Source organism: Megalobrama amblycephala, linkage group LG23 (assembly GCF_018812025.1).
Source record: "Megalobrama amblycephala isolate DHTTF-2021 linkage group LG23, ASM1881202v1, whole genome shotgun sequence".
Taxonomy (NCBI): domain Eukaryota; kingdom Metazoa; phylum Chordata; class Actinopteri; order Cypriniformes; family Xenocyprididae; genus Megalobrama; species Megalobrama amblycephala.
Genome location: NC_063066.1, coordinates 17,631,796 through 17,659,517, shown reverse-complemented (window position 1 = coordinate 17,659,517; position 27,722 = coordinate 17,631,796). Strand labels below are relative to the sequence as shown.

The 27,722-nt window shown below is 38.3% G+C and overlaps 2 protein-coding genes across 5 annotated transcripts in view; one reads left to right on the top strand and one right to left on the bottom strand.

Moving 5' to 3' along the window:
* Window positions 1–27,722, top strand: part of macrod1 (mono-ADP ribosylhydrolase 1) — an 82,766-nt gene that overhangs the window by 15,920 nt on the left and 39,124 nt on the right. The window lies entirely within an intron of this gene.
* flrt1b (fibronectin leucine rich transmembrane protein 1b) overlaps window positions 3,297–27,722 on the bottom strand; it is a 25,177-nt gene continuing 751 nt past the window's right edge. The window contains exons 2-4 of one of the 2 annotated variants that reach the window (XM_048176333.1): window positions 11,201–11,610; window positions 10,761–11,030; window positions 3,297–7,583 (exon numbers count right to left, since the gene is read on the bottom strand). In XM_048176333.1, coding sequence (XP_048032290.1) covers window positions 5,316–7,463 — 2,148 coding nt within the window. In that variant the 5' untranslated portion in view covers window positions 7,464–7,583; window positions 10,761–11,030; window positions 11,201–11,610 and the 3' untranslated portion in view covers window positions 3,297–5,315. The remainder of the gene's footprint in view (window positions 7,584–10,760; window positions 11,031–11,200; window positions 11,611–27,722) is intronic. The other variant, XM_048176332.1, reaches the window with a different exon arrangement.

Sequence of the window (27,722 nt, the reverse complement as noted above, 5' to 3'; positions counted from 1 at the left end):
CCCTTTACCGGAGTGAAGCTGAGGCTCAGCGCCCACCTCCCCTGTGCCTTCTGAAACGGATTCCTGGGCTGGAGCATGCAGACTGCCTGGTTGACTCGGTGAGGTCCATTCTCTCCGATGGCGGAGATATGCGGCAAATCTCCAGAAGTCTAAAATCCGTAGCCCTTCCATCTCACATTGAGGCAGAGGATCGTCAAGGCAGCAATTAAAGAAATCCTTTAAAGCTGCATCATTGTACCCCAGCCCCACCGCCATCGTCCAAAAGACCTTGGCGAAGCATCCTACCTCCCAGCCGTCCTGACGTTGGGCCGTCAAAGCCCGAACTTGAGCCATCCGCTCCCTCGTGGTGGCTGGCGGAGGAATCCGGAAGCTCATGCTGCTGGATCTGTTGTCTGGTGGTTTGTTCTGTCACGGTGCACACAAGAACAAGATGGTAAGATCCAAGTGCAGTGATGTTTATTAAAGGGAACTCCAAACACATAATCCAAGGAACAGGCAAGGGTCAAAATCACAGAAACAGTCCACAAAACAAAAGGCCAGAGAAACAAACGGTGCACGTAACAAATACAACAAACCACAACTGAGGACAGAAACAACTGAGATTAAATAGACAGACACTGATTACAAAATACATGACAGCTGGGTGTAATGATGTGATAAATGGATAATGAGTCCGGCAGTGCGTTATGGGTAGTGTAGTCAATGGGGTGAAAACAGTCCAGGATGGAGTGCCCTCAAGTGGCTAATTCGGGCACTCTCACTGACGGTCGTGACACTATCCAATTGGCCACTCTTTTCTTTATTCACTTTTCCAGTGGATGAGCGTGTGCCATATACGCCTATCAATGCCATCGTGGAGCTTTTCTCTAAACTGTTCAAATTTATAAGGCCCTTAGGGAACTGACAAAGGGGATTATGTCTCACACATGATGGGTGCATTTGTTATTATTTTAAAGCACAGGGGGAAAAATTATAGACCCTTTTCACAGACTGTGATCTGTGAAAAATATTTTATGTGCATTTATAATACTATACTTAGTATTATATTACCTTTGTATCAAATTACAAAAAAACTAGTTAACGCTGCTGTGAGGGTGTTTCCAATACAGCGGCTGTGGGAGTTTACTCTTTTTGAAAGCTGTGAAAACACTATTGTTGAATTTTTCTCTTGCTAATTGTGCAAATGGAAACACAAAAAATATATTTAAAGGGTTAGTTCACCCAAAAATTCTGTCATTAATTACTCAGCCTTATGTCGTTCCACACCCGTAAGACCTTCGTTCGTCTTCAGAAAACAAATTAAGATATTTTTGATAAAATCCACTGGCTCAGTGGATGAGGCCTGCATTGCCAGCAAGATCATTTCCTTTTCCAATGCCCAGAAAGCTACTAAAAATATACTTAAAACAGTTAATGTGAATACAGTGGTTCAACCTTAATATTATAAAGTGAAGAAAATACTTTTTGTTCGCCAAAAAACCCCCAATATAACGACTTTATTCAACAATATCTAGTGATGGGTGATTTCAAAACACTGCTTCATGAAGCTTTGAAGTTTTATGAATCTTTTGTTTCGAATCAGTGGTTCAGAGCGCCAAAATCAAGTGCAGGCATGAAAACAGCTCAGGGGTGAAAAAGGTGAGAAGGATATTACCCCTCTAGGGGGGTAATATATTTAAATATTAAAGAAACATTTAAATATTCCATATTTTAAAGCATCAATCTGATGCATTTTGAGATGCTTTTTTTGCCAACCTGGGGAGAGCTGAAGAAACTTATCTTCAGCCATGAGTCAAAAATAATTATGGCCTCCTTACTAAGTATTATGAAGGGGGATCGAGCGGGAATCTTTATTGGTGTCGATTTTCAGTCTCTTTTTAATGATAGGCTTTACGCATCTGTCAATCATCCCCACTTGCTATTTGGGGGAAGAACCTAGCGCTATGATTGGTCGAACTCTTCTTCTTTTGCTGTTGCTTGATTTGAGGACTGCGCGTCACCAGGTTTTTGCGTAGTTTAGAGTGACAAATCGTACCAGCGTACTTTGAAGTCAAAATGCAGATCCGCTACACAAATTGCGTACAGGTTGGCAGGTCTGCTTATTGATAGAACGGTGGACCACTTTACCTTCTGCCTTGTCAGTCCCCTCACCTCAAAATCTACCTCCTCAAAAACTGTAGCGTTAGCTAATAATTTTCCACCAGAGCTTTAGCTAGCTGGCTAACGTTGCGTTCTCTCCTGCTTTGTTCAATGACTCAATTCATCAAGCTGTAGCTAACGTTAGCTAAGTCTATGTCAACAGAGCTCCTGGGTAACGTAGATATACCAGAAAATATTAAAATTATTGAAACCATCACTCACCAAATTCAATCAGTTAAAACGCCGAGGCCAGGCGTGCTTTCAACTTCTGATGGTGGTCTGCACTGGTGATGCAAGGCCCTTCGCGTTAATATTTCCATGCACTTGCGCTCCCTTCTGGCACGTGCATCTGTTCACAATTCACTGAATCTCGCGCTCCCTTCTGGCACGCGCACCTGTTCGCAGTTCACTGAATATGAATTCCCCCCCCCCCCCCCAAAAAAAAAAAATAAATTTCTCATTCGAATCTACACGATTCACGTAGGTCACCTATTTTGGTTTCAAAACGGCGAATTTCGCCAAAAAGTGAGGGATTTTCATGTGTGCAAGTGATTTCAGTAAACGAGGCTTCATTACATCGTAAGTGTTTTGGAAAAGTTCACATGACTTTGGCAGTTTGATATGCACTCCGAACCACTGAATCGAAACAAAAGATTCAAAAGCTTCATGAAGCAGTGTTTTGAAATCGCCCATCACTAGATATTGTTGAATAAAGTCGCTATTTTGTTTTGTTTTTTTTGCCGCACAAAAAGTATTCTCGTTCATAATATTAAGGTTGAACCACTGTACTCACATGAATTGTTTTAAATATGTCTTTAGTAGCTTTCTGGGCACTGAGAAAGGAAATAATCTTGCTGCCAATGCAGGCCTCACTGAGCCATCAGATTTTTATCAAAAATATCTTAATTTGTGTTCCGAAGATGAACGAAGGTACAGGTGTGGAACAACATGAGGGTGAGTAATTAATGACATCATTTCATTTTTGGGTGAACAAACCCTTTAATGAAGTCTCTCATTCACCACTATAAAAGTTTACCCAACTATGAAAAACCCAGAAATGTGAAAAGGGTCTATTGCTTGGATAGATCATATATTATGATAGATCAGATTGTGTATTTCAATAGCTTCTCATTAACTACGTACACATCAACAAAAAGTGTTTCATCACAACTTTTAATGATACATATGTCAATGAAAAAGATAACAAGCTTTATTTACTATTCATCATGATGATATTCCATATCTATAACGAGAGAAAGAAGTGATTTACATGTACTACTTGTTTGAATAGTTCACTTTTAAAATGCATCAGAAAAGGCTGGAAAATTGCAGATCCGGTATGGATATCCTTTTTGTGTTCCTACCTTTCTACTCTCCCGGCTAATGCTGCATTTAAGTCACACAAAGTCAGACTGTGGGAAAAAAAGTGGATTGTCTTTAATCAGTTAAAGACCTTTGTTCTCTCTCTTCCTTCTTAGCCCACACACAAGATGCAGAGGTTCACAGTGTTACATATTTATTAATCCCTGATTTCTGTTTTTCCTGCACCTCAGCATTTCACACACAAGGATTGTAATGAGCTGACACGTGTAAATGTTGTCTGATCATTCATCATCTGCTTAAATAGATTTGGTGTCCATGATATTCTCTGGTTTGTTCTGTATCAACAAGCCCTGCCCTTCAGTTAGCTTTTCTTTTTTTCTTTTTTTTCTTTTTTTTTTACATGCTAAATTGACTGTGTTATCTATGTCAGCCTGCCAGTTTGGGTTAATTCATCAATTAGGGTTTTCCCCTATTCATGATTGTCTTTAAGTGCCTCTTTCTATTTAGTATAAATTGCCTCAGATTTTAAGTCATACCTTCCATCATAATTTAAAAGCGGATGACTTTTGTGAGCTTTGTAAATTTCATTTGACTGTTCTTGAAACTATGTGGTGAATGGACATCCCCCCCCCCTTTTCAGACATAAGATATCCACTTTTTCAGATATCCACTTTTTGCAGTGTCTTATTTTCTATAGACACATTTCCTTTGTGAGCATGAAACCTTTTTCTGTGCCTTCGTCTCTTTCCTTCTTTTTCCTTTTGTCTCCTTCTACCCCACTTTTCTCACTCTCATTAAAAGAAAAGAAACCCAGTAGCAATTTGAGGTCTTTCATTGTCAAATCCATTATCACCACTGTCAGCTCCCTGTGTTGGGAACAAAGTCCTCGTGCTGCGTGCAAAAGAAATAGAGAGAATAAAGGAAAAGCCCATAAAAGGAGGGAGAGAGAACTGAGAATTCAAATTTGAATAACACCCCCCAAAAAGATTTTTTTTTTTTTTTTTTTTTTTTTTTTTTTTTTTGTCATCAGTATCCCCCAGAGCGGAAAGGCATCAGTTTTCCCAGTGCATATGTACACAGTAAAGTCCAGGTAGTAAAACTATATCTAAATTAACCTGGTCCCAGATCTCATCATCATCATCATCATGCTAACCCTTAATATGAGCTAGTTTTAGGACACTGATAATCATTGGTACTAAGATGCAAAAACAGCTTCAATTATCATCTGAATATTGGATAACATCAACACCAAGAGTGGTATCCCTGGCACTTTCTGACTATTATAGGTATTTTAAGCATGTTCCAAAGGGCTTTTTTCCCATTAAGAACAATGTTTTGAAAACTGACTAAAGGAGGCACAAAGGGTACTTTGGAATAGGGGTGTGCCGAATGAAAACCTGTTTCATTCACATATGACAAGTTGTTCCACTCTAAACAAATTTATGTAACAATGTTAATGTTTTGCATCATTTATGTAAAGTTTCTGCAGGACACTGTCCATTTAGCTTTTTTACATCCTGATTTTGAACAGTGAATCGTTTTCTTTCCTGTATGTGAAGTAACATCACTTAATGTCCCAAAAGATGCAATTCAAATTGCAGAATCCTGATTTTTGTTACACTGATGCTCCAATAATATGAAAACTATGCCATTTTAAATATAAATATTTTGATTAAAAAAAATCTATTTGAAATCTTCTATCCAGGAATAACATTTTGTGTATGGTAAATGGGGATAAATGGTCCCCTTAGAATCGGCACACCCCTACTTTAGAACCAAGGGAAAAGAACCCTCACCCAACTGCTTTACCTGAAGACAGGAACAGAATAGGCAGGGGGTTATAAAAAAGGCTATCACGTGTATGAATAATCTATGTCTGGTATTCCCCCTTCTCTGTACCCTCGATTTGTTCCATAGCCTGGATTTCCTGTGTGGTTCAGGGTGCTCCTATATAGAGTTGCATTATTAGAGGGAAAGATAGTATGGATGTATGTCATATCCTCAACTTTTGCCTTGGGCTGCAAAGGCTGTTGGGCAGACATTGGTGTCATCTGAAAGCCATGAGCCCTGATTTCTAAGATTGATGTGTCTTTTATGGTTCCAGACTCAACATAGTCATCATAATGTTTGCTGGCACCTCTTGATCCAACTACATCTCTACCGTATATAGAATGATCACCTGGTGTAAGGTACCCTGCACGGTGTCCATACCAGCAGAAAATGCCAAAAATTAAGAACAAAGACACCAATGCTGTTGCACCTCCAATAATCCCAGCAAGCGGGAGCGCTGACAGTTGGTCAGTTCCTCGATCGCTGTCCTGGTCTGAAATAGGCTGCTCTAGGGGATCCGTCTCTGTTTTGGCACAAGCAGGATGCTCATGCTCAGAGTTTGTGTTTATGTTTAACCCCCCAGTTGCTGTAAAAGAGGTTCTTTTACCGTCGTTTCCAGAGAGAGGCACCAAGCAGATGATATAACTTGACTGGGGCTGTAGTTGCGTAAGTAAATACTCACGGCGATCCCCTGGCACAAGTGTTTCTGTGATTGACCCCATTGCAGGACTGTTCCCTAGTCGCAACCAGGAAAGTCTGAAGGAGGGAACTGGCTGTGCAGCCTGCCAGGTAATGTGGACTGTCTCTGGTGTGAGAGGTTTTACACTGATTAGTAATGATTTACCAGTAACCCCATTTCCGCCTCCAAGACTGTCCTGGCCCATATCAGAATACTTGTGTCCTGGTCGTTTGGATCTGAGGGTAAAGAGGGAACCCTGTGGAAGTGGAGGGGTTGTTGTAACTGGTGGCTGTGTCGGAAAATAGCCTTTCTCTTTTTTTGCTCCATCATTTCCAACCATTCCTCCCGCAGTATCTACACTGATCTCACAGTCTGCTAATTGACTGGTAAGGTCCCTTAGTGCCATGCCTCTTAGTCTCTCTGGTCCATGGCAAGTTAAACCTCTCACGGTCACTGATGAACCTCGCTCATGCAACCAGTCATGAAGCCAGCGGAGGTTACAGCCACAATACCAGGGATTTCCTCGGACGAGTAATTGTGAAAGGCTGTCTAGATCCTTGAATAAACCCCTCGGAAGAGTCGTTAAGTTGTTACCTGATATATCCAGTTTCTGTAGTCTTCGCATGCCATCCAGGGAGCCTCGTGGTATGTGGGCTATGGCATTGTCCTGTAGATAGAGTCGAAGGAGGTGCATACTAGGAAGGTTCAACGGTGGTGCCTGGAGCGAGTTACGAACCAGAGAAAGCTCTGTGAGGTTAGACAGCCGTGAGAATGTGTCATCTGCGATTCGTTGATTTGCCAGCAGATTTCCATCGAGGAAGAGGCGTCTTAGAGAGGAGAGACCTCGAAATGCATGCGTTGGAATAGTTGAAATCCGATTGTCATCTAGTCGGAGTTCCTCAAGTGATGCAGGCAGTCCTGATGGTATACTTGAGAGGTGGTTGCGTGACAAAAAAAGAAGACGAAGCCTCGGATTGTTGGCGAATGCTTTGTCTTCTATACTTACGGTTGAAACTGAATTGTCGTCCATGTGAAGCTTCTCCAGCAGGGGGAGCCGTGCAAGAGCGGAACGGGGTAAAGTTCGTATATTATTGTCCTGTAGGTGAAGTTCTCGTAGCGATGGAGGCAGATGTGTTGGAAAATCATCAAGTTCATTATCATAAAGGTAAACTACTCTCACAGTCAGTCGTCGCTCCAAAGATGTTGGTAGCCCGGCATTGTCTATGCGGTTGTTTTGCAAATAGAGCACAGCTGCCGTTAATGGTAATGGAGGGATGATGCTCAAGCCACGGTCATTGCAGTAAATAAAGCCATCATCGCACCTGCAAGCTGAGGGGCATGGCACATCTCCCTGAAGCTCCGCCTCCCCGAGAGCTGCCTCAGCGGCGGCAGCAGTTGCTGCAGCAAACTCGAGGACTTCAACCAATAATGTCAGGCATAGAAGAAGTAGGAACAACCAATCGCGGAGTTCAACAAGGCTCTCTGTGGCCATAATTCCAGGCAAAGTACCCCACTCTCTCTGCAGACTTAGTTTAACCCAATGTCTCAAGTCAGTATTCTTGGTCACTGTAGTTGGGTCTTTCTTGCCCTTCTTTGCTTCCAATCACAAGCCCTGTGGGAAATACAGAAAATACTTCTTTGCTAAGAGTTTTAACAAAACTGATGTTACATTTGGTACAATGCAATTATAAGTCCACATATGTTATAAAGTATGCTGTCTGACTTTTACAGGACTTTTGCTTAAATTTGAAAAACATTGCAAGGTGGTAAGAGGTTAGTAAGCAAGTGTAAAGAAAATCAGTCAAGCTGAACGGCTTTCTAGATAACCTTAACAGAGCAACTGACAGGTAGGGAGCATTAGTCAGAAACATTAGAATAAAAAAGGACTGCAAGAAAAAGGCAAATGGCTTGAGGTTGAGTTAAATAAATGAGTAGTATGGAAAGAGTTTAATGTAACTTTACATTGCTACATTATACACTGAAAATTGTAGGTTTGAGGTGGTCGTTCTGAATTTATATTAAAATGTGATTGACATTTGAGTTCCTGGAAAAACAATTACAGGTTTATTCCTGGATTGACCTCAAGTCATATTACAATTCAAATGTTACTGGGAACAGTGTTTGAATAAATCACTAGTTTAATTTTAGCTCAATTTTTTGAAAGTTCACCGAAGGGTCAGATAGAGCTCTCATTTTCCGTCTGATTTGCAATTGAGATTTAGATGAAAACCACAGACGTTTACAACAAATTGACATGCATAATGGATGCTGTTTCTTGGTTGTTATTGTTTTCAAAATAGCATGAATTATTCAGAGGGACTACATGGAATACCCAACAGAGATTTCACTCTGCGTTTAACCAGTCATTGACTAGATGGCTGGGGATTGTGAATTTCCTGTGTATGTATTCTCTACAAGACTCTTGTCAATGTTAAATAGTGGAAGGAAGGCAAAGAATATCAATTCAACATCCCCTTAGGTCTAAAATGTATCAAAGTGAAAAAGTATACATTCAACATTATTTTTACAGCCAGATGTAATTTTTAAATCGGCAACAAATTTTTGCATCAGGGTTTATCAATAAGAATGACCACTGCACAGTAAAATCATGTTAATTTTGGGCCAGTGCTGTGTTACGACTAAATATTTTACATTCATTGATCATTGATCATCCATGTTTCTGCTATATGTTCTATAGTGTTGTTGTGAGTTTTGATAATTTGTCACCAAAATCATTTTATCTATCTGGACAACAAGGATGATGCTTTATCGAAATTGAAAAAAATGACTTGTTTTTTGGAGTATTTGTGTGTGAAGGGTTAGTATGCATCATTCTCTGCTGGGGCCTCATTCTTTTTGCTGCCTTCCATCCTATGGGATTGGACTTGTTTGTGTTGCAGGCCAGGTCAGATGGGAGATGGTTAGCTGTCTCTTGGTTACAAACAATGTTACCTTAGACAGCAACTACATGCAAAACAAACCCTTAAACTGTGCAAGTAGCCATGTTAAACTGATCAATAGAGCTTAGAGATAGAGAAACAATGAGGAATTTAGGAAGAAAATAGCTTGCTTCTATGGGAAATTATTCTATTTTATTTGAAACACTTTCATCTTGTTTGCTATGATTAAAGACAACATTTATAACATTCTAAGGAAACAATTAGCAAGAATATGGTATTTTTATAATCAGATATTGTTGTCAGTTTGACTGTCTCTTTTTCAAGACTGTCTCTCCTTTTTAAATGAGGCGTGCTGCATGAAAATGGAAGCAATTTAAATGTCATATTTAATGGCTCGCCCAGTGTGTATACATTTGGGTATTTTTAGAAATAAAAGAATCGGCTGTCTCTCAGGCCTGACATTGTATTCTCACAAAGAGGGCTGGAAGCTTGAGGACAGAGAGAAAAAAATATTCTGAACAGAAACACTTATTTGAAATTGCCATTAGCCAGTTAATAACATTATTGTATCGTTCTGTTTAATATTTAAATTACAAAATGCCACAGGCATTTCACTGACATCGATACTCAACATCACATTTGCTCAGCTGTCTAGTCATAAAAGGTAAATCGCAATGGCATTAGAGGTAATATGCAGCATGGTGTGCTGGTGTGTAGAACCTAGAAATTTCCTTCATTTCTTTTTCTTTTTTTACTTGACCTACAGTCGACACCCGTTAACCAATCATTAACCATTAACCGGCAAGATTGTTAAATTAGGATTAAATTAAATTAGAATGGATAAGTGTCTGTAACACTTAAAAGATTAACAAAACAAAAAACTGTTCAGAGTTTCGGTTCATTTTTGTGATGCGCTCCACAAACAAGTTAACGGAAAGAAAACCAAGATGGCAGAAAGCAGCATCCTATTTGTCTTCTTTATTTTACAAAAGCACAATTTTGTTTTTATTGTGAGGGTATGCAAATAAAAGTAGACAGTTTCTACAGTTTCCATTACAGTTTCGAATTATGTTTTGCTCTTATCTGTATGACCATAAATGGAGTATTTTAAGTTGTTAGCTGTTAATAGGAAAAAATAGGCATGTTTCTGTTTGTTTCATTTTAAATTAATTTGTTTTAGCTTGAGGTTTATATAGCTACTTATATTTTTCATTCTTATTCTGTTCTGAAAGGATTTGTTGTGGAGTGAGGGGAACTAAAATAGCCTATAGCTATGTTTATAGTGTATATAATGTTTGTAAACATTCCGCTTTATTTACAGGCATTTGACATTATTTCTGAATGTAATAATAAAGTGCTACTTACATGTGACTTATCTTTTTTTCCCTCTCAGAAACGCAATTTTAAATGTGTAGTGTATGTATACGTGTTTTTATTCATGCAGCAAATGTTTGAAAATATAGTTCTTTAAACTCTTTTATCTGACAGTTTTTCCTATCATTTACATTTGGCCAAAATCTTGTCATAAAAGATGATGCTGTATTGGCTATGACTAGACAGCAATTACCAGACTAAGACTCTTTTTTTGTGTTTTTTGAGTAAAGAAAACACTGTACCTGTTATTATTAAAGTATAGGCAAATAAAAAATCTATTAAAATAGTAATGTCATTAACCATTTTTTTTAATGTGACCACTTTTGGAACGTTAATGTTACAGAAGAAACGTTAGACAACTGATAAAACTATTGAAGCCCTGAGAGAACACTGTAGGGGTTGATGTGTAAAACAACTAGCAAATTTGCCTTTAGATGGCAGAGTGACCATGTCAAACTCTGTCTCTAACTTACTGCACAGTTTGAAACATTTGTATGTAGGCAGGTTACCTTTACCTTCTTTCTGTTCTGCATCTCTTGTCTGTTTCTCTATCCTTCATTCAAATGTTTCTCTGCTCTGAAAAAGGTTTTCATCCCGGCCATCTCTGTAACCGCCCACTGTGCGTCTGTAATCTCTTATAATCTCTTCTTATACTCTTCTTTAATCGTACTGTTTTTTTTTCTTTTCTGTATATCCTGCTGATCCTCGTGTCAATCTTGCATTTTCATTCTGCCTAAATCTGCTTTTTTGATCCTTCTCTTTTCTTTTTAGTTTCTACTTCAGTTCTGTCGACAAAATAAAAGGGTATATTTCTGCTGCACGATTGTTTTTATCTAGGCTCACAGCCCTTTACACATTTCATATTGTATTAGGACAGGAGGTAAGCATTCAAGAATTCCTAAAATCCAATATTTTTTAAGTTGGCTATTTTTAAAAAAAAAACAACTGTCCTTACCATCTAGCGGGTATCTCACATTGTCCTTTGGCTGGTAGGTTTGAGTGGCGTCACTCGTCCTCTTGATTTAAGATAGGAAATTGATAAGGAGCTCGAGGTCTTTCTTCTGGATCCTCTGTCCTTTGACCTCAGTGACTAATGAAAATTGCAGCCCTTTATTGTTGGATTTCTATTAATTGTAGGCACTGAAATAAGCATAACGTCAACCAGGAAATGTTTTCCAGTGTCAATCAATAGAAGCAGCCAAAATTTTCATCACTTCCGTACAGCAAGAAAATATCCGAGCCGATGATGTGTATTTAAGTTGCAGTGTGTCCATCAAAGTTGACATCATGTTGATTGTGTTTTCTTGAATGAGAATAGATAGAACAGAGGGATGTTGTGGCCCCTCATCTTTGACACCGTGTTACCTGTGAAGAAAAGATTTTTTTAGTGAATTAGAGTGTAAAGACAGGAAAGAAGACTTTTATATTCATAGTGTGTCATTTTCTCTTTAAACTTGGCTTGACCTAAAAAGAACTGTATTTCAAAGAATATCAACTCTGAAAATGGTGAAGTCAAGTTCAGTGTGCAGAATTAAGTGGAAAATCTCTTTTACAGGCTGCTGTAAGCCATAGCCAGGACGAAAAACGCAAAAATCAAGGCACACACGTATTGTTGCAAACTGGGTCACACTGTTGACAAGACTGAGGAAAGGCAACAAATGATGGATGTCTTTTTCGACTCAGTCCTCTGTTTTAGATAAAGGCATACCAAGATTTTTCCTGCCAGAGTTCCGAGACTAATTAAGTTTTTTTTTGTTTGTGTTTTTTTTTTTTTTTTTTTTTTTTTTTTTTTAGGTGAGTCTGAAATTATGCATAGTGTATTTTCATGTTTAGATTTCCGCTGTGAGTGTTTGTTGTTTATGTTTACTAGAACGGCCGCTTTGGGATTTAGCCTCTGAACCAGCAACTGTTAACTCTCTTTGTATCGTAGTGTGCTGAATCTGTTTAAATTCCCAGGCCTGACGTGGTTGATTTGTGTTTGTGATGTTGAAAGTCTCCTCTGGGTCCCACTGACTCCCAGTCTAATTGCTTTTTCATGGTCCAGTCAGAGATTGGGAGTGATCAAAAACGTTATTGCAGAAATTTAATGCACCATGTGGACGTAGCAGCCTGGTGAAGATGGATCAGCAGAGGCCCATAGTACCACATGTGAGAGTAGACAGGGAGCGTTTCCAAGGCACACAGCTAACGTAAAGGGAATTGAGCAGAGGAGGAGTAATAAGGACAAACAACGCTAATTAAAATCAATAAACGTATTGGGGAATTTTCGCTGATCAGTGCTCGTAGATAGCGAAAAAAACATAAGGGCTGTTCAGGCAGATGCCTTAAAATGTCTAGCGGGTGTAAAACCAGACAAATGCTCAGCCCGCTGCCCTTCTCTGTTCACCTTTCTCACTCTGCCACTCCGTCTGTCGTACGCTATAATGGGGCAGTCACATTAGGAAAGAGATTATGATGGGAGATGATAAGAGGTTATATCAGTGCTGCTGTCATGCTCGCACTGACCTCCATCCCCAGACGTGCTTGAGTAAATGCTGAAAATGGACAGTAATAATGTTCACCTGAGTAGGGGGTGCAGTTCCAGTGCTCCAGGGTTGATAATATTGCTGATGGTACAGATGCCCTCCATTCTTAAAGTTATTAGAACGGCGATACATCTGTGCTTTAATTTGAATGTCCTTGCATGTTTGAGGGTGAGTGTGTCTTTGTATATGTGTTCGTGTGCATGCATATGTGTATGAGCCCATGTCAAACATTTTTGCCATCCTGTGCACGTAAGCTACCCATCTCTGCCTTTCAATTTCTCATTTGCTGTGCGAGGGAGAGAGAATGGAAAAGAGAGAGAGGGGCAGATGGAGGAGTAAAGGAAAGAAGGAAGATTGATGAACCTATTGGAATCAAATTTGGTGGCAGAAATGACTGTCAGGCCCAGTATCCACAACAACACATATTCACAGCACTGACACAAAGACAGACAAACTGAGACTCACTGGGCTTTGTCTTAGGATCATGAAGGAGCATGAAATCTTAATGGTCTATCTCATTCCTCACACAGCTTTGTCATAAAATATTACTCAAGTACATCATGAAATAATTACTCCCCAGCAAATCCAGTTCATTATTAATTCACAACAAGCACTGATGTATAACGTTATTGTATTGGTTGGCTACTAGCAATGTAAACAACTGGAGAGCTTTGTGTTACTGTCTGGTCCCTTGCACATAAGAGCAGGAAACTCAGTTAATATGAAATGATTGGAATAGGGCCCTCAGGAATTGTGGTATTTTACTGAACAGTGAGTGACTGTATGTGTGTATGTGGCTTACATTGGGGATATGAAGATAGACGCCATAATAGCAGAGCACTGGCCGGAGGGCATACTTGTGTGTCAGGATATTTTTCAGTTCCCATATCAGCACATGCCTGTGAAACTAGTGCTCTAGGCCTCCAGGCTACAATGTTGTAGTGATAGTCCACAGCGCAGTTCTGTTTTAAAATGGTTTCGTCAATTGGACTCTGCGTTCTAGAATTATAAGTGATCTAGAATGTTCTACAATTGTCACATTCACGAAACGACAGATATGTCTTATGCTAATGACACTTTAAAACTTCTTTTCAGAAAGCGGACTGATTCATTGCTCAGTCTACTCGGTGTAATTACCTACTATTCAGTGAAGAAAAGAAAAAAAATATATAATTGCTACACAGGGATGTTTTGACAGTGGAGTACAAACACCTTGATGAGATGTGCCTAGGTACCGTTCTCTCTCTCATTTTTTTTTTTTTTTTTTTTTTTTTGCAGTCCAGTGATGTCTAGGGGTGGGACAAAATATCGATATGGCGATATATCGTCATCCTTCTCTGCGCGATACGAGAATCGTATCGCTGCGCCAAATATCGATATTTTAATTTTAAAAAATAAAGCGCTATATATAGATTTCTTTGCTCAAAGCGTCCTACTTCAAGGCGGCGCTCGACACATGAATGAGGGAAACGTGAACTTAAGTTAACTAGCCTAAGAAAAAGAGGTTATTAACAGGATGGCGGACAGCAGTGTGAGTAAATAGATGCCCCAGCCACGTTTAAGTTCAAAGTCTTGACGCACTTTTATACCATTGATGTGACAGTCGTAGACATCTTTGACGTTCTTCACCGAGCGCTTAGATATACACGGGAGCATTTGAAAGCATATATTAGGGATCCTCTGATAGAGCCTGCTTTCGAACGCTCCCGTGTATATCTAAGCGCTTGAAGAACGTCAAAGGGTCTGTTTGCACCTGGTGACTTCATGCATTTTCTCTGATCGGATAGCTATCCGATCGTGAAAAGACCAGGTCTAAATGCCTAAAAACGCATTTGAGACGGATTTAAATCCGATCGCTCAAACCACTTCAGGAGATGGTCTGGGACGCATTCCAGTCAAAACTGTCTATGCTCAGTCTAAATGCATCTGGTTGTTGAAATAATATGTAAATTTTACTTCTCCCAAAAATACTAAAACTGAAACATGTGAGACAGATAGACAACGCTACTGCATCACACATCGCCGCAGATCTTTCAGCAACTGACGCGACTGCCGCATATGAAAGTGAAAGTAAGTCGCAGACGCATAACACACAATTATCTTCATTAAAAGTAATGAGACCTTAATACCAGTGCTGTTGCCGCTCTCTCCTATTGCAGTCTTTGATTTTGAAATTAACTGATGGTCAATAAAATGCACCTCATATTTCTTGCTTTCGGTGATGTGAACTCTATTAAATGTACATATAAGATCGGATTTATCCGTTAACCTGCACTTAACCTTTTCACGTGCATTTTGTTTTCATATTAAGACCAATATCGATGTATCATTATAGGATTATCTCGATATTTTTCGCAGAATTGACCCGCGATTTTTTTTTTTTTTTTGCGTGAGGTACCCTCCGATTCCCACCCCTAGTGATGTCTCAGATCTTTAACTGCCAGTGGCACTGCAGCGCTGAATAGTAATATGTGTGTGTGTGTGTGTATTTCACTCTCTAAGATCTGATGATAATTAGCTAAAGGTAATCAGGGGTAATTCAGCAACGGGAGTGAAAATGGCAGGAGACGCAGGGATGTGACCAGCCTCTCAACACACACCCACACACTGCAGCCTTTTAGCATGAACAACCAGGAGCAAAGAGAGGGAGAAGCAGAGATGAGGGGGTAAGTGTGACAGAGATGCGTGGATGAGCAGAGAGGGGAACGCACCTTATTTTTCCCATATCCCCATTTTTCTGTTTTATTCCTGTGCTTCCTCCCTTCTCTCCTTTGGCTCCCATCCTCTTGGATGTTCACCAGTGCATTTACTGTAATCTGTGAACCATTAATGCATAAATGCCTATACTGATTTATGTCCTTATTATATTCAGTGTTTGTGCACTGAACAGAGCCAGTGGCTTGTGAATGTGATAAAGATGCACTAAAGTGGCACAGGGTGAGAGAAAGAGAGAGAGGCCTAATGCATTGAAGTAACACAGAACTCTTGACTGTATATGCAAAAAAACCAAAAAAACAAATCAAGGCTTATTGGTATTTTAAAAGGCATACAAGCATACTTTAGTCTTAAGGCTGATTACATTATAGGCAAAGTATAACTGGGATGCAAGGACAAGGACAGATAGTGAAAGTTGGACTGAGGCATTCATCCTTTCTTTTGTGGATTTTTCTTTTGTGAAACAAAAAATCGACGACTTTCTTATTTTAGCGTGTTTTGAGTGACATGCCACAATATTCATGATTCAGTTTTCAATATTCTTTGACTTTCTTTATGTCTGATGCCAAGATGTCAGAGTGACGGTACTCGTAATTCATAAGTTGCAAAGAAGATAGATGAATGGACTTGAATGCCTACAGAAAGTGGAGAATAAATTAGCTTTATTTACCTTTTCTTAATCATGAAAGATGGAGTCAAATGCAGCAGCAGGATGATGGTGCATTTGGAGATGTACATCTGCACCTGCAACATGCGAATGAAACCCTACCCCTCATAACTCTGACAGTGCTAGCTGCACATCTCATCTGTCTATAAAATTGTGTACTAAGCAGTCATCTCCTATAAAATCATTTTAATGGACAAGAATTAATGTTCTTGACCCTGAGGTTTAACGGAGCGTTTTAAGGTCTTTGGTTTGATGAGAAATACACTCTTGTATTGAGTTTGTTTTTCATTGTTGTCTGGATAAAGAAAACAAGATGTTATGAGTCACCTCGTAGATTAAATGCTTTTAGACATTTCCAGGGATAACATGACTGTCTGTGGTTCATATTCTCTCTCTTTTACTTTTAGAGATACCTGAATCTAGGATAAATACAGACCATTAAATTTTATGCAGTATTTTGCTACTGAAATAATTTATACTTTTTCATCCTCTCTCTAAACTCCACCTTTAATCTTTTTCCTCCACCAGTCTTTTAGTGAAATTTTCCTCTTTCAAATTCATCCTCCTTTTATTCTTTAGAGGCAAAATGTTATTAATGCTAACACATTTCTAATATTGTCTTGTGTTATGTTTACTTTTCTTGAGGTGAGTATCTCATCAATGTTGTAAATATATGACAGACATTTGTCACTGTCACTACTTCCAGCAATTTTCCTTTCTTCACATGTCTTCTAATTCGTTTACATTTATTCATTTATTTTGTTTTCCCATCTCCCTTCCCATTTGTGATCCCAATATTTTTGTGCCAACATACCATCCACCCTTCCAGCTGGATGAGATGGGCTTTTATTAGAATTACACATGAACACTGACATATACGTAAATGACTTTCTGGTGATGCATTTCAACTAGCTCCTTGTCTCTTTTCAAATAATATCCCTCCCTTGCATTACCATTCCAGTCCTATTTCTCTTTTGCCCTTTTCTTCTCTTTCTTGTGCTCCCAGTTTCTTTGTAAATGATGCAGTCACTGGAAATAAGCAGACAATTTAAGTGCTGAATACTTCAATGCTCACTTTCTCTCTGTTTTCAAGCGCACACACCACAATCACATACAAACAACCAATCATACCTCTTGCTGTCCCTCAGCCAGTGCTTATGAACATCAAACACAAACACTCAAAAGCAGAGCGTGCACACAGGAAGAAAAATAATTAGGTTTGTCTGAATTTGACTTAATGTGGGTAAATTTCTCTTATCAGCATTTCACATAACAAGAAAGAGCAAAATGTCATAATAAACAGCCCCCACTGTGTGGTGTATAAAAAGTAGCACTTTTTATATAAATACAATTCATGCATTTAGGTCAGTGAACAAAGTTGCCCACATGTTCGACAAACCCCACTCACAGAGCGGAGAGTGAAACGAACCATGTTCAGAAGCGAGCGTTGTTTGGCTTCCTATGGGAGGCCTGTGCATTTGTTTTTTTGTATTTTGTTTTTATAGCTCATTTAGAGCCAAACTGCAAGGCACCATGCTGTGCGCAAAACATGCATTTTTGCGTTCTTCCCACACTACACAGTATCACTTTAAGTAACTGAGCCCAAATAAAATAAGTTGCAGCTCTGCTTGAATGGATCTCTCTGCATGTAAATTATAAATGAGCTGTAATGATTTAACAAGCATGTGTTTGATAAGCTATGTAATTTCAATGAAGACTGCAGGGTTTAATAGGATGTGCTTTCATTCTATATGCATGCTTTATGTCAGTTTTGACATAAAATACAAGTGATTTTGTATGTCCGGACTCACTCTATTAACCTGCCACATTCTAAAATTAGCAGCACTTCAAAACTAGTTGCATTATCAAAGCCTAGTTCAGAGCTTGCAGCTGGTTTTTGCATGGAATATTAAAATCCATCGATTCAGACTCTTCCGGGCCCCTTTCAGACCTTGTCCAATTATCTAGAGCCACATTCACTTAATTCATATCGCCTCCATTTCATCGATTCTACAGCTATACAGGCAACTCTTTGAGACCCATTTTACCTATAAACTCTGCCTGCCCCAGACACAATCTCCTCTATCATACTTTCTTTCAGACAACGCTGTCTTTTCTTGACTGGTTCACGGCAGGCGAGGCACATCTAGAGATCTTTGTGTAACAGAAGAGCATTTGATTCAGGCGAAATAAAAAATTACTTTGTGTCAATGACCAAACGGCCACATTGATTAATAAATGACTCTGACGTAGGTCCTGTGTCTATGACAACCCTGTCCTGGCAGAGGATAAGACAAAACACTCATTGTTGTGTGGGTGCTGTTCCCTCTCCAGAGAGCAAGACTAGTCTGTCTGCATTTCCGCCCTTAAAAAGGACATTACTAAGAGCTCAGAGCTCTCTCAAGTTGTGCATCAATCTCCTTACTGTAATATATAATGAATCAATAACTTACAAATTATGATTCAGTTGGAGTATTTTATAAGATTAGAGTAAGTGGATTAAAAGAAGAGTATTGGTGTCATAACCTTGTTCAGCTTTCTCAGATTTTCCAGAAGTGGTTTGATTGTGGTCACTGATGTTGTGTAAACACTCACTTTCTAGGAGTAGGAAATAAAATTGCTTAATGAATGAAAAAATAATAATAATAATGAATTCGTGTAATGCCATGCGTTTGCCATGTTTTGTTCATGTTGCCCATGATTAAAAGGGATTTGGGGGGAAGATTTGCTAGTGTCTAAATTACTAAGGTATTGATATGTCAAATTTTGGTATTTTGGTAACTTTTATTTCCAGTAAAAAAGAAAAATAAAGATCAAACTACATTTTATAAATATTTCCGGTCAAGTTTATAATATATTACATCGGCATATGAGAGTCAAATTGGATGACTACAGGGACTCATCCTAAGATCACTCATTTAATAGTTAATTTATTGTCTGTCAAAACCAACGTTCATTGGATTGGTGTTTATTCTCTTTAGCGTACAATGTGAAGTATTTCACTCAGTTCCCTGATTATTCCGATTCAGAGAGTGAAGAACAAATTTATACCTGTACGCGTAATGTATTATGCACGTTATCTTCTCTGACAAGACAGCATGTTGAAGCATTTGGGCTGACATTTTCTTCCTGTTCTTGGAAAGCGGTGATGCATTCAAAACATCCAGAAGTGTGGAAATGTTTTCAAGGAAATGTGTGTACTCACTGGTCCTGCTTCTCATAAATAATACCGTGTATTGTGCACGTCATTTTTTGACAGACATTGATGTTGTGATTTTTAAATGATGTGGATTTGATGACCGATGGATCGTAAGGTAATAATTATTTATTTCTTAGCCGGAAAATATTCAGTGAAGTGATAGATGCCCATGAGTGTGTTATGTCGATTATTTTTTGTTCTAAAAGTCCAACCGACAGTCAGCCTAAGTTTTTGATGGATGTGATAATGTGCATTGAGGGGTGAACTATGTTTGGTTTTTGCTAATTATAAAATATGCTGGAGATGTTCAAAAATGTTTGTGTAGTTCATTACGCTTATTATATGGAATTAAGTTAATTTCATGGCTAAATAAATTACTCATGTTACTCAGAGACCGACATGTTTGGCTTGTCAAAAATGGTACATTCAGCTGTCGCAAATTCGTTGACTTTGAAAATCATGCAATCATTGTTCTTTTCTTTCTCTCTCTCTCTCTCTCTCTAGAGAGAGAGAGAGAGAGAGAGAGAAAATTGCTTAAAAGTTTGTGAACCCCTTGCAGAATTAAAATGTTAATCATTTTAAAAAATAAGAGGGATCATACAAAATGCATGTTATTTTTTATTTAGTACTGTCCTGAATAAGATATTTTACATAAAAGATGTTTACATATATTCCACAAGACACCCTTTTCAGCAGTGACTCTGATTTTGAGATCCATCTGTTTTCTTCTGGAGCATCAGTGATTGTTTGAACCTTTTTTAGTAGTTGTGTTTGAGTCCCTTAATTGTCCTCAGTGTGAAAAGATGGATCTCAAAATCAAAGAATTTGCAGGACCTAGAGAATTTTTCTGAAGAACATTGGGCAGTTTAACTGCTTAGGATAAACAAGGGACTCAAGAACAACCATCACAAAACAAAACAAACAAACAAACAAAACAAAAAATCAGCCGTGGATTATACAGGTAATGACACACAGTATTAAGAATCAAGGGTACATAAACTTTTGAGCAGGGTCATTTTTATAAATTCAGCCATTTAAAAAAAAAAAAAAATTTGTCTTGTGGACTATATGTAAACATCTTTTATGTAAAATATCTTATTCAGGACAGTACTAAATAAAAAAATAACATGCATTTTGTATGATCCCTCTTATTTTTTTTAAAATGATTAACATTTTGCAGACTCATAATGATGGTGCTATTACCCACCCCTAACTGTTGGTATGATTTAGTTACATGGTTATTGAACAGAACCATTCTTACCCAAAAATGTACAGAGATCCTGTTCAACTGAGTCAGATCACCACCATGGATGTATTTACGCATTGCAAGCAGCAATCATTTTCAAAAACTGTGATACACATTTTTTTAATGACGTTGTTCAGAGCACTGAGGTAAAGGCTCCAGAATACAGTGTTTGGTAATGCTAGGGAGTCTGGGAAATCAAGTGTGAGATTATTACAGCTGTCAGCCTAGAAAACATGAGCTAGCACTATATTATGGTAGTTTTAGAAGTACTTGCATATTCATTGGACACTTGAACGTCATACCAAAAGGCTGAGTGATTGTTCCATTTCTGGATGTAGTGCCAGGAAAAGAGGTGTATGACAAGGTGTTATTTGTGTGTGTTGTTTGCCATTTTGTACTACAAACAACAAAAAAACCTTTCCATTACCCAATATCGAATAGAATATGAGTTGCTCTAGCAACAGTGGTGATAGTTAGATCATGAAATGCTCAGTCTGTCTGCCAGCCTCTAACCATTAACTATCTCACTTCTTCCTCTATTTATTCCTCTATTCTATTTAGTGTGCAAAGTACATTAGTAAATGTTTTCATACAAACCACAGTGGCTTTGACAAAACAATTCATTAGAAACAAATGCTATTGTCAATAATTTATAGTGAACTAGCAGTAATAATAGCTAGTGTGTAGAAGGCTCATTGTGTTTGTCTGTTTGTGCACTAGGTTTCTGCTACTACTAACAGTCTTTTTATTGTAGGTGCTGAAAGTGGTGACTTAAAACTGTTAGCTCTCTGTTAGTATTTTTTCCTCTGATGTCTGTAAAGATATATAGAAAACTAGTCATGTGTGAAGCTGCTTTATCTCTATTGTAATCTGTAGTGCTGTGTTTTTATAATGCAATCCACTGCAGAGTGACCCCACTGACACACACATCACTCTCCCAGGTCAAACTGTGAATTATAAAATGACTAAAGCTGCTGTCTAGATATCTACAGCTTGAAATAAAATCACTGAAAACAAAAAAAACAATCATTATAGGGTCATTCTGTGTCAAATCAACCAAATTTCGGAAACATCCCCGGCTCAAATTTTTGATTTTTTATGTACAAAGACAAACACAAATAGTGATGAAAGCCAAAATATTCAATGTCACAGATGCATATTTACTGAGTAATCCACTATTTTGTAGAGGGGGGTCCAAAATGAAAATTTTCATCTGAGATTTGGAGCCAATTTACAGGGGTATAAAAAATGACTTTAGAAAGTTGGCAGCATCATGATTTTTGCATGCCTGTAACTCAAGAAGTATTAAAGATATCTAAACATCCTTTTAGAGTGTGGTTCTTAAAAAACTTTCTTTTTGGTATCTTAATTTTAAGGGCCCTCAATGGTTTAATCCCAGAGATATGGAGATCTTAATGCAGCTTCATGAGTAAATTGGTAAATTGTACTAATTTTCAGTGGTCAGAAACCAAATGTGGGTCACTTTGCATACAGCTGATACTTTTTTCTTTTTTCTTCTGAAGAACAAATAATGTTAAAACTAGAAATACATCTGTATTCAGTATATCTTAATATCCTTCCAGATTTTCATTGTTAATAAATTCCTTTTGAAATCTTTTTTTCCAATGCCCTACATAGTTCACTTACATAGATATGAGGATCTTAAAGTAGCTTCATGTTCAAATTGTTCATTTTAAAAAAAATTTTTTAACCCATTTTCAATGGTCGAGAACCAAATGTGAAGCTACATTCCGGGTTGCGTTTTGACGAGCCTGCAATGCATTGAAGCAGCGTCTTATTAGATCACAAACTAAAATCGTGTGTTACTCCTATTGTTATATCATGCATCTTGCAGATTTACAGTTCACCGAGAAGAGATCGTGTGATGATTATATAAAGGACGTACAGGAGTAGATTGAAACTTAACACAAATCGACTAGTAAAGGTTACACTTACTTTATACAAACAAAACGTCTGCATTGAAGACTTCAGGCACATACAGGTGTATAATAGCCTTTTTAAATTGATTATCCTGATTTATTGCACTCTATATCAAATGTCCGCTTCTAATTTTATTAAAGTGACCTGCCATAGTTTAATTTGTCCTGCCATAGTATTATAATGAACCTGAAAGATTACCAACTTGGTGTTTTGCGTCATTGCATTGGCAAAGCATCTGTCAATTGAACAAAAAACAAAATCGCGATATAGCTTAGTGCGCTTGACACACAGCGAAGGCTGTGATCTAATTAAATGGATTGTGGCGCCTTTCAATCAAGCAGTGCATGATTCGCGTCTCAGAGCGGCATGTGCTGTGCGTTTAACCTTCATTTTTGTCTACTCCTGTGTATCCAATTTAAGTTACATATATTTTGTTCTTGCATTGATGTGACATTTGTAGCAATTTTGCACTTTGACAGTCAGTGTGAGATATAAGCTACATTTGAGTATTGTATCTTAAATACTTTTAGAGTTACAGGCATGACAACTAAATATAATATTTATGGAATTCAGACAGGTATGTTCTATGAAATTGATCTGATAGAAAAAAATGAGATACATTTCTAGTTTTAACATTATTTGTTATTTAGATATTCTTTAAAAGAAAAAAGTATCAGCTGTATGCATTGCAAAGTGAACCACATTTGGTTTTTGACCACTGAAAATATGTACAATTTACTCATGGAGCTGCATTAACATGCCCATATCTCTGGGATTGAACCATCGAGGGCCTTTAAAATGAAGATACCAAAAGGAAAGTTTAAGAACTAGAATCTAAAGGATGTTAAGATATCTTTTATACTTATTGAGTTACAGGCATGCAAAAAAAACAAGAAGTGCTTTTTGCCATTTTTGAGCTGTCACTGTTGGCATATAATGCAACAAAGATAGCTAAAGTCAACTGATTTTACTAGCAGACCTACCAATCTCTGTGTAAAAATAAAATAATGATGCTGTCATCTTTCTAAAGTCATTTTACACCTCTCTAATTTGGCTCCAAATCTCAGGTGAAAACTGTCATTTTGACCCTTCTCTAAAAAATATACATTTGTGACATTTAATATTTTGGCTTTCCTCACTATTTATGTTTGTTTTTCTAGAGAAAAAAAATATATAGAATTTGTATATTGTAAACTTTGCATTTGGTTTCTTAAAGGTGCTCTAAGCGATCCTGAGCGGAGTAACTTCCTGTTGACGTTCGAAGTGTTGTCAAACAAAACAGAGGCTAGCTAGACCCTCCCTCCGCCTCCTCCTCCCCTCCCATCCGTGCGTCCTGAAACAGTCATGAACGCGCATTTAAAATCATTCTTGTCGGTTATTGGCTGGAGCATGTTTATTATGTTTTGTGGTCCAGGCTGCACCAGTTTGTTTTTATTGCCGTTTTCAGGGCTTGTGGCGACTACAGAGACCGCGTTTTTTTACAGTGTGTTCAGGGGACAGGCAGCTAGCGGATAGTGAGGACATGTTTGCTGTATGTGACAAAAAATGTTTTGGCCTAAAAACGCGTGACATCGCTTAGAGGACCTTTAAAGGGTTAGTTCACCCAAATATGAAAATTCTGTGATTAATTACTCACCCTCATGTCATTTCACACCCGTAAGGCTTTCAACTTCAGAAGACAAATGAAGATCTTTTTGATAAAATCTGAGAGCCTTCTGTCCCTCTATTGACAGCTACACAAGTACCACTTTCAAGCCCCAGAAATGTAGTAAAGGCATCATAAAATTAATCCATGTAACCCAAATGGTTTAACCTCAATTTTATGAAGGTATGCTGCGAGTGCTTTTTTTGCGCAAAAAAAAAACATAATTTACCACTTTATTTACAAAATATTCATCTCCAATGTGCTTTCCCGAGAGCACCATGACGCATATGTATTGTGTTGATGCAAGAGCAGACATTGTTGCGTGAATGTATGTTAATAAAGTGGTAAATTTAGTTGTGGCCTAAGGTTTAGAGAATCAGGCTTGTAACCCGAAGGTTGCGGCATGATTCTCAATACCGGCAGAAAAATGTAGTAGGGGGAGTGAATGAACAGTGCTCTCTTCCACTCTCACCCACGACCAAGTTCAAGTTAGTGAGCTCGCCGACAGGTCGGGCTGTGATCGAAGGCAAATCAGCGGGTGATCGCCACTCGACAATCTTTATGTGTGAACTACTCAACGACACATCAAAGAGGCTCGCTGATGCATCACCGACACCACGCTGATGCCAGACAATATCTAGCATGCTAAATATCTGGAGCTGTCGGCCGAGTCGACATCCTGTGGTGTCACGTGTCTCGATGAGCTACAGCCGATAAGTTCACCTGCCACATGGTTTCGGGACGAATGGATGAATTCACATGCTGTAGCCTGTAAATCCGGCTGACAGGACTCTCTGAACTGAGGCGCAAACAAACATGGCGGCGACCATCTCGCATTATAAATTAAGATCTAGGTCATTATATAGGTTTTTAAATTACAAAACACTCACTTGCACATGTTTGAGAATCGGAATATCAGATAGTTGGTGACATGGTGAGCAAAGCAATACATCTGTCATACAGTGTGGCCACGGTGTGTCACGTGACAGGCATGACACGTCCTCATGGAAAGAATAAAGAGAAACGTTCTAAAATAATGGTCGCTTTAACTCTGGGAGATCAGCCAGAATATTTTAAACTTACACTGCCCTCCAAAAGTTTGAAAACGCCCTAGAAAAGTGGGGTTTTGGACAATATTGGCATGAATCCTTTTTAATGTGTGATAATTTTGCACTGATAAGGGACAACACAAACTGTTTATTACATAAACAGTTTATACATAGAAAAAACTTAAATTTCGATTCATCAAAATATCCACCATTAGCAGCTATCTGACCTAAACTGGGTTCTAATTGGTTCATTGTATTCTAAACTTAATTGGCAATCAATTGTTGAAGCTATTAAGGTGTGCTGACCCAAAAATCTTTTACAAACCTGGGCCAAGTTTAAACCAGTAATCAGGCATCACAGCTGGCAAAGGGGCATGTCTGACTTTGACATGTATATATTGCCATTATTATGTAATCAAAATGAAAATTATTATTGCTGGTCTTCAATGATAATGTCAAGTTACTTTAATGTATTTGCACCAAAAAATGATAAGGAATTATGCTGATATCGTCCAAAACCACACTTTGCCAGGGGTGTTTACACACTTTTGGAGGGCAGTGTATGTGTGAAAGGGTTAATTTAATTTTAATTAAAATATAATTTAAAATTTAATCTAATTTCTTCCCAATGTCGATTTTCAAATAAAGTTGTTGGGTGACAGAGTTGTTGTCAGCTCCTGTAGTTTGTGACCCCCTGTTGCCGATCAGTTACGTAATGTGTCACATGGTGTGAACACCACGACTTCAAGACTCCACAGCAAGTCATGTAGTCTGAACAGCACAGCGATCTGCTGGTGTTTAAAGTCCTGTAGTGTGATCTTAGCATGAGGTGCCCTTGAGCAAGGCACCTAACCCCCAATTTCTCCCCAGAAGCCACATGGCTCCCCAATGCTCAGAGGGTATGTGTCCAGCACGGTTTGCAGGTGTGTGTTAACTACTCACTGCTCCTAATGTGTGTGCACTAACTTGGATGGGTTAAATGCAGAGGACAAATTTTGAGGATGGGTTACCATACTTGGCCTTCATGTCACATTTCTTTTGTACAAACAAAGCTCTCGCGTCACTTCAAAAAAAATTGAGGTTAAACCACTGGAGTCACATGGATTATTTTAATGATGTCTTTACTAACTTTTCCGGGGATTGAAAGTGGTAGTTGCCTAGGCTGTCAATAGAGGGACAGAACGCTCTCAGATGCCATTAAAAAGATCTTCATTTGTGTTCCGAAGACGGACGAAGGTCTTACGGGTGTGGAACGACACGAGGGTGAGTAATTAATGATAGAATTTTCATTTTTGGGTGAACTAACCCTTTAAATGTAGTGAATAATTATGGTATCACATTTTCTCAGTTGTTTTGTATATTTTAAGATAGCTGCTACAGAAAGGGGGTAATTACTCTTTCAAAAAGTTAGGCCATAACCAGATTTAATCTCTCATGAATTTTCTCTTCCTGAGCAGTGTTGCTCTCAGCCTTTTGCTCTCTTTCTCATCGCTTATCTGCATTTGACCACCATCTTAATCTGTGTTAGAGATGATGTACTCTAAGTCTGTGTAATCTGCTGTGTGTGAGTCGAGTTGGGTCTGAAGTACTGTGCTAATCCCAAATGTCTCACTCTTGACGTAGTTCATGTAGTGTTTTTGTGACCACAAGATGGGCTTTGGTAGAATGTCTGATGGAAAGTTTATTTTTATTTTTTTATTGCTGTATAGAATATTTTTATGCAATAAAAATGATAATAATGCATAGCTCAAAGTTGCTTAAGTAAAAAAAAAAGAAGTAAAAGTAGTTGTGGTGGTACTCATAATTAAAGTGGGTTTGTTTGAAGGGGTATGTGTGTGTGTGCATGATGCAGGCCTTGGTGTACTTCTTTCATGCAGTGTAAAGCGTGTTTGTTACATACTGGCCCCACTGTTTTGGCATGGCTATGAACTCATGCTGGCGACTCTACAAAACCCCCACTGTTTCATGGCTGTTACCAACTGGGCAAGAAAAAAAGATGAGAAATAAATAAGGAAATATGATAAAATATAGAAGGGTTGCCACCATGTTAACACGCACACTCTCGCTCTCCCTTTTTACTTATTGCACCTTCAGAAAGCAAGATGATTTCCCTGAAGATTTACAGAGGAGTGCCTATGGCTTTCATAAATAAGATGCAACCCAAAACTCCAATTCTTTCTTTCTTTCTTTCACTACACATATGTATCTTATTGAAAAACTAGATAGAGGTAAAAAGCAGAACTTTACATTGATTTTGAACATTAATAAACAGGATATATCCATAGAAAAAATATTGTTAAATATAAAAGCAAGTCATAACTCAATCATGTTCTCATTTACAACCACTATAAAATACATATAAATTGTGTGCTTCCATTGAAATCACATTACAGTGTAGGACATGTCTGTAATCTTTGCCATAAAAAGTGTCATTTAATATCCAATGATGTTATTAGCTTTTCTAGGCTACTATATCGTCAGTTTGCACTG